This window comes from Misgurnus anguillicaudatus, unplaced genomic scaffold (assembly GCF_027580225.2).
Source record: "Misgurnus anguillicaudatus unplaced genomic scaffold, ASM2758022v2 HiC_scaffold_34, whole genome shotgun sequence".
In the NCBI taxonomy this organism is placed as follows: domain Eukaryota; kingdom Metazoa; phylum Chordata; class Actinopteri; order Cypriniformes; family Cobitidae; genus Misgurnus; species Misgurnus anguillicaudatus.
In genome coordinates, this window is record NW_027395284.1 from 2692867 (window position 1) to 2704568 (window position 11702).

General features: G+C 35.6%; 2 protein-coding genes across 2 annotated transcripts; one reads left to right on the top strand and one right to left on the bottom strand.

Annotated features, from left to right (window-relative positions):
- The first annotated feature begins 354 nt into the window (after window positions 1–354).
- Window positions 355–2422, top strand: LOC141363332 (zinc finger protein ubi-d4-like). The gene is made up of 6 exons (XM_073865970.1): window positions 355–375; window positions 503–656; window positions 740–871; window positions 959–1071; window positions 1337–1418; window positions 1590–2422. Exons 1-6 carry the CDS (start codon window positions 355–357, stop codon window positions 1670–1672), a joined length of 585 nt encoding a protein of 194 aa, XP_073722071.1. The 3' UTR covers window positions 1673–2422.
- Window positions 2423–2634: 212 nt separating this feature from the next.
- LOC141363372 (muscarinic acetylcholine receptor M1-like) lies at window positions 2635–10803 on the bottom strand. Its single transcript, XM_073866035.1, has 3 exons — window positions 10708–10803; window positions 7972–8799; window positions 2635–5393 (listed from the first exon to the last, which is right to left on the bottom strand). Exons 2-3 carry the CDS (start codon window positions 8695–8697, stop codon window positions 4782–4784), a joined length of 1338 nt encoding a protein of 445 aa, XP_073722136.1. The 5' UTR covers window positions 8698–8799; window positions 10708–10803; the 3' UTR covers window positions 2635–4781.
- Between the last annotated feature and the right edge of the window lie 899 nt (window positions 10804–11702).

Genomic DNA, 11702 nt, shown 5'->3' on the forward strand with positions numbered 1-11702 from the left:
ATATTATTTTTTTATATACAAAATCCTCTCACTGTATAATGTTAGTGAAGATTTCTTTATCAAAAAACAACACATTTTTATATGAGATTTTTTTTTTCTCTTGAAACCTTGCTGTTTTGTCTACATGTAAATGATCTTTGATTGGCTAGTGCCAGCATGTCTGCGTAGTTAACACTAAATATTAAATGGGTGTTAATATGTAAACACGGGCACTCGTATGTTAATGCCTTGTGATTGTGTTGTCAATGCCATGGCAAGTTTTGAATAGGCCTTGTCAGTAGCTTTGTTTTGTATGTTTGTTGTCGACTAGAGCTTTGAATTGTGAAAATCCAAGCCCAAGTTACCAGCAAAGATATGGGCAAACCAGCATCAAATGTGCTTTTTAACTACCTATGTGCTTCAAGTGATGCAATCACAAAACATTTTGATCTTTGTTCATACATGTATTTAGTTCAGTTGTGGTTGGGTGCTTTAAATAATGCTGTTATCTTCTTTAAAATAGTTTTTTTATTCTTATTTATCAGTTTGTGGAAAGCGCTACAAGAACAGACCAGGTTTAAGTTATCACTATACACACTCTCATCTGGCTGATGAAGAAGGAGAGGACCGAGAAGAACCTGAGATTCATCCGCCTCCCCCACAAGAGGAGACCAAGAGTGAGTTTCAGCGTTATTCACGCATTCATTAGTCAAGTTATAACAGAATGCAGCAGCAGATCTGATCTTTTATGTTTTTGCAGCCCCTAAGAAAGGTCCAAATGGCCTTGCGTTACCCAATGACTATTGTGACTTCTGCCTGGGTGATTCCAACATGAACCAGAAAACAGGCCAGTCTGAGGAGCTTGTGTCCTGTTCTGACTGCGGACGTTCAGGTATGATGTCAAGACTTACTATTCGTAAGGATCTCAAAGCTCCAATATTAAAAATGTAAACCTAGCATTTCTTGAAATCCTCCTCAGGACATCCATCATGTCTGCAGTTCACCGCCGTGATGATGGCAGCTGTAAAGACCTACCGCTGGCAGTGTATCGAGTGCAAGTGCTGCAATGTTTGTGGCACATCCGAGAACGATGTGAGTTGCGAATCACGCATATCCTGTTCACTTTGGCCTGTTTACCATCATTAATGCAGATCACTGTTGTTAACACCTGGAACTTACCTCCTGTAGGCACTAGTAATTGGATTTGGGGGGAAGGGTACCTCTTAATTTATCACTCACTTTGTTAGTATTTTTTATTCTTTATTAACATGAATGTCGCCACACTATGGTGTTGTATACATATGCTTGATGATAGATGAGTATTATAGTAGCTGATTTGATAAATCCTTTATTCCAGGACCAGCTTCTATTCTGTGATGACTGTGACCGAGGATATCACATGTACTGCCTCAGCCCACCAATGTCTGACCCTCCCGAAGGTATGAACACGCATTTGCATTTACATTACACGTGCACACTATTATCCAAAGCTAAACATTTTTGTTAGTATGCATGTTCCCTGGGATCAAATCCACCAACTTTGCACTGCTAATGCAATGCTAAACCAAAGATATTGTGTATATAATAAGGCTTGTTTACCATGTTAACAGGAAGCTGGAGTTGTCACCTGTGTTTGGCTCTTCTAAAAGACAAGGCCTCCATTTATCAGAGCCAGAACAACTCGATGGAGTAACGGCGTTACCATGACAACAGGCGAGCCTGTATCCCTCACACGTACACACAGAAACCCATTTCTACTGTGGTACGGTTTTACAGTGTGGTGGACATGAAGAGGTTATTGGCCCTGTTTTTTATTTCACTGTGACTTACACATTTACACATCATAAAGCGTGTTTTTAATGGACTGAGTACACACAGGTGAAGTATGTAATAGATTATTTGTACTACATGCATTATTTGCAACATTTCCACATTATGTTGGTCCGAATGGTACAGATGATTCGGCATCTGTTTATGCATTGCCAAATATTTTTTCTTTTCTGCTTACTCAAAAAACATTTGTTTACATGAAAGCGAACGTATGGCTTGATCTTCCAAGGATGTTATGGATTTAAACATTTAATTGTACAAGCAGTGTATCTCTGTATCTTCAGATTTTAAAACTAGGAGATGGTGCTGTATTATTATTATTAATATTATTATTATTGTTAATATTATTTCAGTCTATTACTACATCTATCTCATGTATCTGTTTTAATCACACAAAACACTCTCATAAGGCGGGTTATCTTTTGTAGTAGAATTTTGTATATGGTATAACCCATATCTATTACTGTCGACTAATTATATTGAATTATTGTCAGTACCGTATCGTTTTTTGGTAATTCATGTTGGTTTGTAATTGGTATTGAATGTATTTTGCTGTATTTTTTATTTACATTTTTCATATTGCCCTTTCCATAATAAACATGCATGTAACAGATGTTAGCTTAATGTATTTTTACAGCTGCCAGTACAGTAAAACCATGTAGATTTATCAGTCTATATATACGACTGATCATAACGACTTAACATCCACTTTTGAAAGAGTGATTCAATCATGATAGAGACATGATGTTGGGTTAATATAAATATAATAGTGTGCAATATATACAGTATAGAATAGGATTCAGAAGGTTACAATCAAAATCTAGGAATCATAATCTATGGCAGTGGTTCTCAAACTTTTTCCCTTGTGTACGGTGGCCCCCCAAATAAAATGTATGACATAAACATTCAAAAACATAAAATTTGAATTAAACAAAACATACAATGATACAATGTAGTCTTGTTGGTTAATAGCCTTAATTTTTAGGTTTGATTACACAGAATTTATGATAAATAATGTATTTTATTAAATGTCAAAAAACTGGGGCCCCCAGTTTAAGATCCACTGCTTTATGGGGTGGCTTCCCGAACAGGATTAAGATTTTAGACCTTATTTATAGACCTTTTGCGAGTAGACGTCACAGTTACATCACTGCAAGCTGCGCGCGCAATGTGGTGGCAGAAAAACAGTGGAAATGAATTAGACACGAGTGAAACGAGCAAGATAACTCACTAGAAAATGTCTTCTTGTGATGCTGAGTGCCAGAATAGGAATGCCAAAAAAGGATGGTCTTAATTTTTATAAAATGCCTTCGTTGAAGATAAACGTAGATGTTTATGGTTGCAATAAGCAATGGACAGATTGTAGTGATGAAATCATCTAAAAATCTATTAATAATTAGAATAGAAAATAATTAGAGAAGATGTCCTGTGATCTGTCGAAGTCTGTTCCCTCTATGTGTTACTTATAGCAATTTCATCACATTACGTTTAGAAAGATTAAAGATTTGAATTGGTTATACTGAAAAGGCAATATTATCATTTATTAAATATTTCATAATTTTTCCGTTTCCTATTATTTCTTTTTACCTTAGATCTTAGCTTGTGTTCTTCCTGTTTGTTCTAAAATTATTATGTTTACATAATTAATAAATATAGCACACATATGATGTAAAGTGTTATTAATATATAAACAGGCCTATGCATAGTATGTAAACATAATAGTTTTATAATAGTTTTAGAACAAACACTATTTATACTATAAATATAAGGAAGAAAAACCGAACAATAATGAAATATTAAATAAATAATATTATATAGAATACATGATAGTATTGCTTGTTATATGTACTTTCGCGATTCATAATGGAAAAATTATTGATTTACCAATAAAGAACAATACATATACATTACATCCATGCACACATATCAGTAGTCAAGCCATTTAAATATTTTATTTATCTAAAAAATAAACATAACGTGATGAAAACGCTATAAGAAACTTTACACTAAAGGGAAACAGACTTTGAAAGAACACCAGATCCATAAAAAGTATAATTTAATGCTAAAACACTTCACACTGTTACTTTCTGCCACCAGTTGGGCTCCGCCCACAAAAAAAGTCATCTCTTTTTACAAAAAAAGTCATCTCTGTTTGCAAACACGCAAAAGGTCTATACAAACATACCTTTTGGTAAGACAGTTTAAACATGCATTTTAGTCTGGGACCAAATGCATCTCTGGAACACTGCCCATAAAAGATTTAAAAGCTAATGAAAGTAAAGATCCATTATGTTGTGCACTACATTTTGTTGAGTCCATGCCAGTCCAAGTGCATACTTTCATTACTGCAAGAAAAACGTATCAAATTATAAAAATGCAAAAAATCTAAAGTACATATATCCAATGTAAGCTAAAACTGCTTTATAGTAGTTATACAACAAGTTGAAAAACTATTTGAAATGGATTAATGTATATCACAGCTTGAAAGTTGACTACAAAACTATGTTTGTAAATTATTTTTTTATCCTTGATCCAGTGTACTGTCAGAAGAAATATCCCTCGCTGTCACTAGGGTGGCACCTTTGCACCAAAAGAGGTCATCTCGAGTTACATATTGGTATACCCAATATTATTACTTTAAAGATACAATTTCATAACAGATGTATACGTATCTGTACCTAAATGGTGCATATTAGGACCGTACTTTTTTTTTAAAGGGTACTGTCCCACTGACAGCTTGGGACCATTTTTTTCTGTGCTACATTTGTAACTCTCAATTTTGCTGAGAAATCTTAAAACCCGAAGTCCTGCAATCCTTTAATCTTCACAAAGCATAGACAAGCTCAACCTAAGGTACATTTGGTGCATCTTTTAGATCTTGAATAATTGACACACCGTTTAACCTAATAAAAGACTATTTCAGGTGCTGAACCTCTCATTATATTCATCAATAATCCAGCTGTTAAAATAATTCAAGCATTTCCTGTTGGGCTCCATCTTATTCCCTTTTTATGCTCTTTCCACCTACAGAGCAGAAGGGCTTTGAACGTGTCCCGGAAGTTCTTGTTGCACAGCGCGTAGCACAAGGGGTTAACCGTGCTGTTAACGTAGCATAACCAGTAACCCAGGTGCCACAGTCCCTCAGGAATACAGTTATCACAGAAAGTCGACACCAGAACCATGATGTTATAGGGTGTCCATGTTGCAATGAAAGCCAGGAGGATGGCACTGAGGGTCCGGGCCGCTTTGTTCTCCTTCATCAGAGATGAGCTTCGAGCTTTTCGACACTGCGCACCCGCATTTACTTTAAGAGGGCGGGGTTGTGTGGACGTAGCATTGCTTGTATTAGGGCCAGCAGGAACATTGTTGTTTTTTATTTGAACAAGTGGAATGCGTTTGTCATCTTGTTGATCCGTTCCTTGGTCTTGTTGATCCGAGTTGGGTGTATTGACTCTTTCTCTCTTTTTCCACCATGCTGCTGTTCTCTGGGTGATGGTGGGACAGATGGTTCTCCTGCTGTTCTGCTTCTGCTCCGTCTGCTCTCCGACATCATTTCTACAGCAGGACTCAGTACAACGAGATCTCTGGGAGGCATAAATAAAAAAGTGCATCTATATTAATTTTGCATTAAGAGTTTTATTCATTAAGATCAAGATTAATTTTTTTTTATCACTTTAAAGTGAAGTCTGTAATTTCTGTTGATTTTTATTTTCAATTTTCAAACTCTCTGCCTTTGGTCAAACAAAATGTGCCTTAAGCCAGGAGTATTTGAAGAGTTTCGTTGCAAAACGAGATAAATCCATTTTTTTACATTTTTGTCAAAACATGTTTATTATTACGTTATCATGTTATTATTTTGTTTTATGGTGCCACTTAGCTGTATTTTTTAAGTTATGAAGGTTTAAATCAAAACAAACCAACTGCAGTTGCATTGAAATTAATTGGAATGCACAACCAAAAAACAAGATTTCTGAACAATTAAAAAAACGGTGGTTATCTCGTTTTGCAACAATACTCTTCATTTTCTTTTTTTACGTGTATGCGAACATATGCACACGTTCGAATGCACATATTGCAGTAAATGAAAATGAAGAAAACTACGCCACAAGCTCTGTATGCAGACCCCTGCGTACACGTAAAAAATGGACTATACTTCGGCCTTTAAACTCACTATGTACACTGGTTAGCTGGTACCATCTAAATCTTGGTGCACTGTAAAGAAAAGATTTGGTTAAATCTAAGTTAGTTACCTAGTTAAAAAAGTTAGTTACCTAGTTGCATTAAAAAATAAATAATGTGTCAACCAATATTTTTTAAGTTGAATGAACTCAAATTTTTAAGGCAACCATGTAACTTACTTTTTTAAGTTTTTTTTACAGTGTGTTGCCCTAAAAGTGCAATATTTACATGAATGCATTCACAATAAAATTGAAATAAAATATTTGAGGGGATATTGTGGTATTTTTTACAAATTACTTTTTTTTACAAATTCATGCCCCCTCATTAATTTTTTTCAAAAATGCAAACCTCCTCCCCTCTTCGGAACGATCTCTCTTTACTTCCGGACATGGGGTATGGGCAAAGCTCGGGAAAAGATCACAGCGATTAGCAAATTGCAACATGACCCAACTTCCAACAATCCAATCAATTCTCAATGGACGAATTCAAGTCAAACCCTACCTTTATTCATTTCAGTTATGTTTCACTCTAATATGTCACGGCGGGGAAAATAAGACAATCGTTATTGTGATTTTAACATTATGTGTATTCCCTGAGATCGACCCCATGACCTTTGCTCTCGCTCTCTCTCTTTTTATATATATATATACCGTATAGACGCTTTCATCGGACGCATCTGTACCCGAACTTTACTTCCGGATTCGTTTTTTTTAATGGTCTGACTAGTTTCTAAACTGATCTCTTGAACAAATGCCTCGTCGAAAATAACAAATGTTTTGGTTTCCTAGGTAATCTTTGTGTTGTTTTTTTGCTTGCTATATAAATAAACTACGTTTAAAGAACTTTGTTGTTATTTATTCTTAGCGTAGTTTACCGGAAGTTACGTGCGGACCACGACAGCCGCTTGTTTATGTTGTTACTGCTGAAACTGTCTATACTGTGCAAAAGTCTTAGGCCACCATCACCAGCTTTGTTGTTTACGTAAAGTTTTAATGTCATCCATATTTAGTTTTTTAAGACACAAACAGAAAATACAGGAAATATGTAAACAAATTAAAAACAAAACAATTTTCAGAACTAAATGTCTTCTTCAGGCGTCTGTCAGTATTTAGTGTGACCTCTCTTGGCACGATACACATCTTGAGCTTTTTTGAGGAGTCTGAAGTCATTCGATTAGAATTAGAAATTAGGATTTAACTTAATTTAGGTTTAAAAGATCCCACAACTGCCTGCTATTGCTCAAGTGAAAGGGGAGTTTACCCTAAATACTTGACACAGGGTTACCACGGGTCCTTGAAATCAAAGGTTTGTGAATCTAGGGGAAAAATTCAAGGCCCTGGGAAGTTTTTGAAAATATACATACATAGATACAGGTCATTGAAAGTGCTTGAATCTATTTTATGCAAGAAGTTTTCTTGGGGAAAAAAATCCATATTGTTCCCTGTGTAGTGTAGGATAATCTCATAAAAATTCTACATTTTTTAAGCAAACGTGCTAAACTGTTCGGTTTACATGCTTATATTTTCTGTGTGTGAATGTTGATTCATACCAAAATGCTTTTTTGCATAGATCTGTTTGACACATGAAAACATCTCGGGTTACGTATATAACTGTTGTTCCCTGAGAAGGGAACGAGACGCTGCGTCTCCCTTGCCATACTTCCTCGTCCCTGTAATGCCGTCTTTAGCATTATTTACTTCCTGGCTCCCACGTCACCCTGTCTTTGTCGTTAAGCCTCACCATTGGTTGAATTTGATATACACATTCAGACGACACTTGGAGGCTTCCCCAAAGTGTCACAGCAGTGACGCAGCGCGAATTACTTCAAAAAGGAACTGTAACAATGTATCTTAAAAGATAACACGATGTAACCTTGCTTTCACTTGAAATGTGTCCCTACATTTAGTCCTTGAATTTGAGGGTATTGGATTAATTCTGACAATGGGGTCTATATACATTCATGTAAATATATTTGTGGCCTACCTGTGATGATTTTCCAGTGTCTTTCCCCTGTGTTCCCGTCAGTCCAGCCAGCTGTTTTGAACGTTTCTCTGTCACCTGAAAGACTTTCCAGTACAGCGCAACCATCACACTCACTGGCAGGTAAAACGCAGCGATGGCCGTTCCAAACGTGATCACAGGCTGAGATAAAAACTGCACTGAGCACTCATTTTCTGGAACGGTCCTTTCACCAACTATATACTGCCAGAACAGAATGGCTGGTGCCCAAATCACAAACGACACGGTCCACGCCAACGTAATCAACACTATGGCTCTTCTGGGCGTTCTCGTGGCCAGATAGGTCAGAGGTCTCGTGACAGAAAGGTAGCGGTCGACGCTAATGGCCAGCAGGTTCATAACGGACGCATTGCTTGCCACATAATCCACGGCCAACCAGATGTCACAGGCCAGGTTTCCTAAAGTCCAGTGGCCAATCACGATGTAGGTAGTGTAGAGATTCATAGATATAGCGCCCAAAGTTAAATCAGCCACAGCTAAGCTCAAGAGGAAGTAGTTACTCACTGTCCTCAAGAGCGGGTTGATCCGAAATGAGATCATGACCAGGATGTTGCCGATGACTGTGATGATAGACAGTGGGACTGTTATCAGTGTCATCATGGCCATTGTCCACGAGGGCCCACCGATGATGGCTACATCTGTCCCATTGGTTGAATTGGTGAGATTCAGAGGGAATGTGCTGATATTCATTGTGGACTGAGAATGGAGGCAGGAACAATAAGATTATCAATGTTCGTTAAAATCCAGACCCGAAACTTTCAACGTCTTCAGGAATCCTGATGTCTTGCATATCTGTAGACAAATAAGACGTTAATTGATTCCTTTATTCATTCATTCATTGGTGAGGTTGAATAAATCATGAATGTCTATGTATTCAACGTCTTATCAGCTTTACTTTATGATAAAATCTCTGTAATGACATATTTACATTTTTAGGATATGGTGCTAAGTACATTTTGTTACAGAAAATATATATATATAGATAGATAGATATAGATATATAGATATAGAAATTGTTTTTAACATGTGACTATTGTGACAAGATACACGACAGAAGAGTAAACTCTGTACAGTGCTGGTATTATTAGTACATATGGGTGTATTTGTTTATGTTAACTTGTTTAATTAATGAACTGCATGCAAGCAAGCACTGAAAAGTAAATATCATAATCCCGAATCAACTTTGCATGTTTATTTAATACACTCGTGGTGTAGCAACTGAAGACATAATAACACAGTGCACACGTATTCATTTGGATAAAAGCATCTGCTAAATAACCATGATTTTTACATAAAAAAAATTTACATTACGCAATGAAACGTTATCACTGCTTGAATACCTATAAACACAAGATTCAGTGTTAGGAGAGGTGAAGTTAGAAATCGGGTAACTTTTGTGATAACTTGCTATACAAAAAGTCATACTTTGAGTACAAAACAAATAGTACGTCCCACGGATGCAGATCCTTTTTCTAAATGCTGTGACTAATCCCTTAAGACAGGCAGCATGTTATGGAAAAAAATTCCCGAAAAAATGAGATCCTTACTCCACCCTTACAATAAAGTATTTAGAGATCATGTACATTAATTAAGAACTGAGTAAACACGGCCCATCCTCTGTTTGACAACAAATACAATTATTATAATTATTACATTGATCTATTTGCCAGTTACTTTTATCCAAAGCAACAATGGGCATTCAAATTAACCTGAATGTTTCCCATGGATCGAAATCAATTCCATCTACGTTATTAACACAAGGCTACAGGAACACATTATGTAAATGTGACAACTTCAATGATGTCACAAATTGTTATCCAAACTCCTTAACTCTATAAACTGCTTGGTTGTATTTGAACCCTGGTTGGATAAAAATACAGACACTTTCTAGGTACACTCTTAAAAATAAAGGTGCTTCGATGGTTTTTCACAATGATGTCATTGAAGAACCATTAAAAGAACCATTTGGTTAAAAATTCTTCAAAAAATTATTTATTTTGTGAAACAGAAGGTTCCTCGGATGGTAAATGTTCTTTATGGAAAATTTTAGCCAAAATGGTTCTTCTATAGCACTATGTAGTACCTTTATTTGTAAGATTGTAAATAAAAGCAATGGTTGGGTTTGACTATATTTCACTTAACTATGCAAACCCAGCAATTTTTAGATAATGTAAATGTGGTTTAAGAACCCACCAGTCAGGATGGTAAAAGTATCAATCAAAATAAAAGTGTGACATTGTGTAATGTAAAATAAATTGAATGAACTTAATAACCCTTTGAAACCATTATGATTTCAATTACTGTTATTATTTTAGAGAGCCTGCTAGATTGTATCAGGAGCAAAATGAATATTTATTGCATATTCATCCAAAATGAATAAAGCAGATGAATAAGTATTAGACATCTTCACCTTCTCTTCCAATATAGCCTAATATTTTGAACAAATAAATACAAAATCTAAAGCTGTTTATCTGATTATTAATAACTAATGCTTGTCTACAAATGAAATACAATATAAAATCATCAATCATTTTAGTATATAACAATAAATGCACAAACAAGCCTCTTTTTAGTAATAATTTACAAACTTTTATGCTTACCATTTATACTCTCATAAATCTAATCTGTTATTAAGTTTCAAGACTAACAATGTATCTGTAATGCACTTCTCAGTAAAATGTTTCAAAACAGCACACTTACCTATGTTGCATGAAGATGTTTGATCATTTCAGTACTGTTGCTCTTGCGGTCTGAACTCCCCACCTCACCTGTAGGCTGTAGCACCTCTTCAAAAAATACACAACCACTGCCACTCCTCACATTAAAAACTCCCTTACAGACCATTTCCTCATACTGGGTGCATATTCAGGTCATTTACCTTTATGCTTTGACTGATGCTTTAATCCAAAGCGCTTTAGGAAAACGTTGATCAGTGTGTTCGGGAAATGCATTTAAGATTTTTCAGAACAGAAATGCTTTTTTTTTATACATTTTGGACATGGCTACACTGTAAAAAAAATCCGTAGAAATTGCAGCGGAGTTGCCGGTAATTTACCGTAGATTTAAATTTATGTTATTTACTGGCAACATTTTGTTCAAAGTTAAATGAACATTAAACATTTACAAGTCTTTGTCTTTACAGAGTAAAACTAAAAAACAGCATCAAGCAAAACATTCTGGGAAACAAAATCTGAAGCAAAAAACAGAAAAAGGTTGATGGTGATTTCTGGTTCCCAGAATGCTTTGCATGAGGCTGTTATTGTATAGTTTTATTCTGTAAAGATAAAGACTTGTTAATATTTAACATTTATTTAACTTTGAACAAACTCTTGCCAGTAAATAACATAAATGTAAATCTACGGTAAATTACCGGCAACCCAGCTGCAATAACATTGAAATTTTTACGGACTTTTTTTACAGTGTACCTTTTGTCTGTTCACTGGAAAACCCTAATAAGTTAAGACTGAACTCATCTGATTGAGTAAACTCATTGCCTCAATTCCATTTAAGGGACACTTCACCCATTTGCATTAAGCTTTAGAACCCCAGTCATGTTTTTGAATGGTCGTGCATCATTTCCTCAGTTGCCGCTGAGACAGGAGAAATACAGATTTCAGTGTTGCACTTTCCTTCTTTCAATGATGTAAGAATCATAATTTTGCATCATTGAAAGCAGGAAGTGCTATATCTTTGTT

Excerpts from the sequence above, each read along its gene's own strand:
- LOC141363332 (XM_073865970.1), top strand. The coding sequence starts at position 355 with ATGGGCAAACCAGCATCAAAT. Across the intron at positions 872-958 it reads TTCTGACTGCGGACGTTCAG|GACATCCATCATGTCTGCAG; the intron begins GTATGATGTCAA and ends AATCCTCCTCAG. Across the intron at positions 1,419-1,589 it reads AATGTCTGACCCTCCCGAAG|GAAGCTGGAGTTGTCACCTG; the intron begins GTATGAACACGC and ends CCATGTTAACAG.
- LOC141363372 (XM_073866035.1), bottom strand. The coding sequence starts at position 8,697 with ATGAATATCAGCACATTCCCTCTGAATCTCACCAATTCAACCAATGGG. Across the intron at positions 5,394-7,971 it reads ACACTGGAAAATCATCACAG|AGATCTCGTTGTACTGAGTC; the intron begins GTAGGCCACAAA and ends TATGCCTCCCAG.